At 38.1% G+C, this 6,004-nt stretch overlaps 1 protein-coding gene across 1 annotated transcript; it reads left to right on the forward strand.

The window, feature by feature from the left end:
* Nucleotides 1–1,346: 1,346 nt before the first annotated feature.
* LOC134754263 (valacyclovir hydrolase) lies at nt 1,347–4,901 on the forward strand. The gene is made up of 5 exons (XM_063690479.1): nt 1,347–1,500; nt 1,579–1,836; nt 1,919–2,072; nt 3,544–3,799; nt 4,325–4,901. Exons 1-5 carry the CDS (start codon nt 1,405–1,407, stop codon nt 4,422–4,424), a joined length of 864 nt encoding a protein of 287 aa, XP_063546549.1. The 5' UTR covers nt 1,347–1,404; the 3' UTR covers nt 4,425–4,901.
* The last annotated feature ends 1,103 nt before the right edge of the window (nt 4,902–6,004 follow it).

Raw genomic sequence — 6,004 nt, forward strand, 5'->3', positions numbered from 1 at the left:
ACAAAAGTTGCTCGTGCGTGCATACCCTAAAAACGGAGTGGAGACAATTTTGAAATTCATGAAACCGCCTGTTGATAAATGTTGCCCATACTGTACTTGCCTCCATTGTAATGGCTCCTGTACACCATGGCCCAGCGTAAACCAGTCCAAGGGACGCAGCTATGCGGTGGAATGAGATAGCAATAAAACTTGCTCCTTCTAACGCATAAATGTGTCCCTTGGACTGGCCTACACTGGGCCATGGTGTACAGGAGCCATGAATCTAGTATAACTGGAGCGGTTATGAGGGGTGGGGGGAAATGACCGAACAGGATAGTCTTATGTATCTTTCAAAGTCCAGCTATCTCCTAGAGGGCCCTCCACACTCATGCGTGAATCACGCCGCGAAGCCGCGGACGCGAGTGTGGAGTCTAGTTCGTTATTCAGCGAAATCGACTCCACACTCGCGTTCGAGTGTGGAGGGCCCTTAAGAGCATGGAGACTATATAAAGGAGCCAAATCTCTATGTATGAAAAGTGTCCATCAAAAAACAGTAATTAGGCGGCGCCACCATACATCGAATACTACCAAAAACAACCTACGTAATTTGGTCGGGTTATTTGTTGCCTTATATGGTTCATGTTATACTCATGTCCCAGAGCCTAACTAGCGCCACCGGAGAGATTAGGAACTATTATTTAAAGCTGAAAGCGGTCACTTTTGCAACAATTCTGCCTGCCATAAGAGATTGGCATCCTTTCTATACCATCCATGCTTAAGAGCTTATATGTGTCATCGTCAATCAAAAGGGTACTTATTGTCGGTATTGAGTTATTGCTACCAGCTAAGACATGCTCTTTTAAATGCAAAAAGAATCAGAACTAAGTTCCGTGCTTACTTTTCAGATTTTTTGAAAATTCATAATGTAAATGTACAGTTTTGAGATATTCGATGTTCAAGTTTGAAAGTTTAAAAGATCAAATTCTAGTGCGAAGTTATGGAGATAGCGGTTTTAAAAAAATACATATTAATTCGATCCCACTTTGACGTTGGCGAAATTATCGACATGGAGCCATATTACCCAGATTGATTTTTAAACTTGCCGCCTTTTTCTACTGACATGATTTGCTTCACCAACTCATTTATATTTTCGTTTTGTCGGATTTAAAGCTCGCTCCAGACTACGCGGCACGAAGCCGTGAACGCGAGTGTGGAGTCGATTTAACTGATTAACGAACTAGACTCCACACTCGCGTTCGCGGCTTCGCGCACGAGTGTGGAGGGCCCTAGAATTAATCAACCAGCGAAGTAACGGAACGTAATTCTGATAGTGATAACTGATAAGCTTGTCAAAATTGACGTTCAAAGTGGCAAAGGTAATAAAGATAAGTGAAAAAAATACAATTATAGGCATTAAAATCCGAAATGTTAATAAAATTTAAAAGGTTTTTATGTCCTTTTATTCAATTGAATAATCAAAAAATGGCAAGTAGCGTTAAACTATCTACAGCGGTTCCTAAAGTAAGTTTTGAATGTTTACTTTATAATAAAGTTGTTAGCAATGTTAATGGAAAACATTTAATATTTTACCATTTTTAGGAAGACACCATCAAAGTCAGAAATTGGGATATAAATTATTTAACAGTTGGTAATGGACCACACACCGTACTTCTGGCTCCCGGCGCGCTTGGCACAATATGGACGGACTTTAAACCGCAAGTCGAAGGCTTCAACCGCCAGAAGTTCACGGTCATAGCCTGGGACCCGCCCGGCTACGGGAAGAGCAGGCCACCGGTCAGAGATTTCCCAGTAAATTTCTATGAAAAAGATGCTGATTATACTTATGAATTTATGAAAGTAAGTATATCTTATTCAACTTTTTAAGTATTTTAACCTTGACAAAAGCTCATTGATGGTATATAAGCTCATAACATTTTAGGCATTGAATATATCAAAGTATTCTTTGTTGGGCTGGAGTGATGGAGGCATTGTAAGCATGATCCATGCGGCAAAATACCCAGAGGCAGTGCAGAAGCTGGTGGTGTGGGGCACCAACTCACTCATCCTGCCCCATGAGCTAGAACTGTACAAGAGTAAGTTTAGCCTCAAAGGAACGGAGGTTTAGTTAAAATTATTATGCAATTATTTCATCTCAAGAGACAAACACAAAAACTCAAAAACTTTTTTAGTATAAGTTACTATGTAGGGAAAAGGTATATAAGGATCGTAACAAGTGGAAATCCGTGGTCTCTGCCTACCCCTCCGGGAAATAGGTGTGACTATATGTATGTACTGGGGTCCCTTTGTTTGACATAATTATTGAAAGTCATAATGTAATGATTGTCATATTATCATTAGTCATAATTCCGAAACCGTTAACTTTTCAGGATTTTCCTCGGGTTATCCTATAGATAGGTTAGGTTAGGTTTGTTTTATGACAATCCTGAAAAGTTACGCGTTTCTGAGAAAAACCAAATTATGACTAATGATAATATGACAATCATTACATTATGACTTTCAATAATTATGTCAAACAATAGAGACCCGTATGTACTATTTAGTATAAGGAATTTCCTGTAGACATTTAAAAATAAATAGACTTTCAAGCCTAATTTGATTGCTGGACCCTTATAGGCATGTTTGCAACTTACTGAACCTTACTAAAGCCCCATAAAGATAAAAGTGCCTGACTTAGAACCTTGCTCACTTGCTTGGCTATTATAGTCATTTCTATTTCAAAACAAATCAAATTTTAGAATGTGCCATATGCATTAAAGTCTGTTTTTTTCCCAAATGCTCAGTCATCGAAACTGAGCCAATGTTGATATAGTCTGTCCGTTTTTAGGGTTCCGTAGCCAAATGGCAAAAAACGGAACCCTTATGGATTCGTCATGTCTGTCTGTCTGTCCGTATGTCAAAGCCACTTTTTTCCGAAACTATAAGAACTATACTGTTGAAACTTGATAAGTAGATGTATTCTGTGAACCGCATTAAGATTTTCACACAAAAATAGAAAAAAAAAACAATAAATTTTGGGGGTCCCCATACTTAGAACTGAAACTCAAAAAAAAATTTTCATCGAACCCATATGTGTGGGATATCTATGGATAGGTCTTCAAAAATGATATTGAGGTTGCTAACATCATTTTTTTCTAAACTGAATAGTTTGCGCGAGAGACACTTCCAAAGTGGTAAAACGTGTCCCCCCCCTTGTAACTTCTAAAATAAGAGAATGATAAAACTAAAAAAAATATATGATGTACATTACCATGCAAACTTCCACCGAAAATTGGTTTGAACGAGATCTAGTAAGTAGTTTTTTTTTAATACGACAATGAATCGTAAACCGCAATTTACCTTTCACTCGCGTTTAACATAAAAAATACATTGTTTAAATTGTGTGATGTATGTACGGAACCCTCGGTGCGCGAGTCCGACTCGCACTTGGCCGGTTTTTCTATGATCAAGTACGCCATAGTAAATATATGGCAAACTTGATCTTATAAGTTGGACAGGCTATAAATGAGGTTACAAGTTTAATAATTTTTATGGCCAAAATTACAGATACCAGAGACATCAAAACATGGTCAGAGAGAATGAGGAAGCCAATGATAGAAGCATATGGCGAAGAGCTGTTTGCCAATTACTGGGCGGAATGGGTTGATGCCATGTCAGCCGTCTTCAAAGCTAACAATGGGGACATCTGCTCACAGCTTCTCAAGGATATTGTGGCTCCAACCATGATACTTTATGGCGAAAAAGATCCTATGGTTGATAACATGCATGTGTCGCATTTACATACTCATATAAAGGGATCAAGGTAAACTAAATATGAATTAAGCAATTCGCAATAGAAAAAGTGAACAAAATTACATGTATCGTCATGATTTTTTATTCCATTATCACTCAATGACTGAAAAACCTAGCACCTGGAATAGTTGTTCTAGAAAGTTTCTACCCTGTGCTTGTTTTACGAAACTTCGTAACTAGAAATACCAACAGTGCTGATGTATTATTACAATGGACAAGCTGTCGTAAAAAAGGTTCTTGTCATGTATACGACCAGTATTATATGTCGGGATGTCGAAACTAAGAGTAAAACTAACAACAAAAAAAACAGTCATTCCATAGTAAAAGCAACACGTTTTTTCTGGTCGATTCCAACGTGGGTTTCACCAGTCAGTCAGTTATCAACGACAATTGGCTATATGCGAAGTAGGTGGTGGATGAAACAGAAGCGACGTCAACTCACGACGTGATGAAAAATTGAAAATATAAACTTCCATGGGACAACGTCTTCATACTATTTAGCAGCTGCCAACTGACGTACTTTCATTGCTTTCAGAATACATTTGTACCCGGACGGCAAGCACAACATCCATCTTCGCTACGCGGAAGATTTCAACCGCCGAGTTCAGGAGTTCTTACTACTACCTCCCGCGTAATGCATATTAGTATTATCGAACTTCTGCAGGTTGATTATGCCTAAGTTTAAATTATTAACCGAGGTAACTAAAACAATAGTTAACACATTCAGTGCCAGCGCGTGCAACGCGCTACGAGCGTAGCCGATAACATGCAAAATCTTGTATATAAAAAACAGCGACTACGAATAGAGAATCAGACTATCGGGTTTGACGACCAGTCTGGCCTAGTGGGTAGTGAAGCCGATGGTCCTGGGTTCGATTCCGGTAAGGGCATTTATTTGTGTGTTGAACACAGATATTTGCTCCCGAGTCATGGGTGTTTTCTATGTATTTAAGTACCTATTTATATATTATAATATATCGTTGTTTGAGTACCCATAACACAAGCCTCCTTGGGCTTACCATGGGACTTGGTCCTATAATATTTATTATTATTATCTATTTATTACTGGCACTGAATGTGTTAAGCTAATATGGGGCATTTTCTATGAAAAGGGACCTTATTGTCGATGGCTATTACGCCGTACAGCGTCGCGCGGCATTGTATTTATATCGGAGCGTCGTTAATAACTGGCTTACGCCAGCCATCGACAATAAGGTCCCTTTTTATAGAAAATACCACACATAGTTGTTGTTCAGGGTTTAAACCTAGCCTACTCTGTCAAGAACCTGAACTTAAAGCATATCAAGCTGGCGAAAACTTATGTACAATTACGCATTTACAAATTGAAAATGATAGGTACTTTTTCAAACTCACATTTCTTCCTCTTAGAGTGCATATAATTTTATAATGTTTATTATTTAAGCTAAAATAAATAAATGAATGCTGTAAAAAAAGTTAATTTATGCTAATCAATATATTTTATTGTTCATAAAAATGAAACTGCGATTTTCATTTTACCTTTGCAACACATCCTGATATTTAAGCTGATAGCCGAAGCCCTACATTTTCATTTACGATATTATATTATGATTGAATGATTCTGAGATGTGTAGTCTCAAGAAATAAATCGATTTCCAGAATTTGTCAGCTTAAGATAGCACTGTACAAATTTCTATGCAGGGGGGTCAGTTAACTCTGCAGCTTACTGTACCTAACCATAGAGAAACAAGTTAGCTTAGTGCTCACTCCATACAACTGGTTAGCATGGCATGATGAGTAAGGGGGTTTCGGGCTGATAGCCAGTTGTATGGGTTGAGCACATTATACTTTACTCTTTACGTACAGCTACATCAGCTGTCAAATTGGAAGCACGAATTTGTCTGAACCCTTTTCCAGGCATAGTTTATCGACCACATACGCGCCAATAGAATTTCAACTTTAGCTTTCCGATTTAAGGCTCAAATTAGATTGCACTTTCGGGAAATGTGACTTCAAATGAATCATCAAAGCTAATAATTGGAATATACATACATATATGTATTTGGAATTTTTCGAAAAACCTTGTAGACGCGGCCTGAAAAAGGGTTAAACTTTACTTATAGTACAAATAATGATAATAATGTTTTTGTTTAGGTAATGAATTGATAACGTAGCCTTTGGTCGTGTGCCGCAGTGGGATCCTAAATTACGTGTTAAGGTTCGTATTCCACCTGTC

Source organism: Cydia strobilella, chromosome 2, assembly GCF_947568885.1.
Source record: "Cydia strobilella chromosome 2, ilCydStro3.1, whole genome shotgun sequence".
NCBI lineage: Eukaryota > Metazoa > Arthropoda > Insecta > Lepidoptera > Tortricidae > Cydia > Cydia strobilella.

What these genes read in the sequence shown, in the direction of transcription:
- LOC134754263 (XM_063690479.1), top strand. Translation starts at nt 1,405, where the DNA reads ATGTTAATAAAATTTAAAAGGTTTTTATGTCCTTTTATTCAATTGAAT. An exon ending in TATCTACAGCGGTTCCTAAA is followed by an intron (nt 1,501 to 1,578) that starts GTAAGTTTTGAA and finishes TACCATTTTTAG; the next exon opens with GAAGACACCATCAAAGTCAG. An exon ending in ACTCATATAAAGGGATCAAG is followed by an intron (nt 3,800 to 4,324) that starts GTAAACTAAATA and finishes CATTGCTTTCAG; the next exon opens with AATACATTTGTACCCGGACG.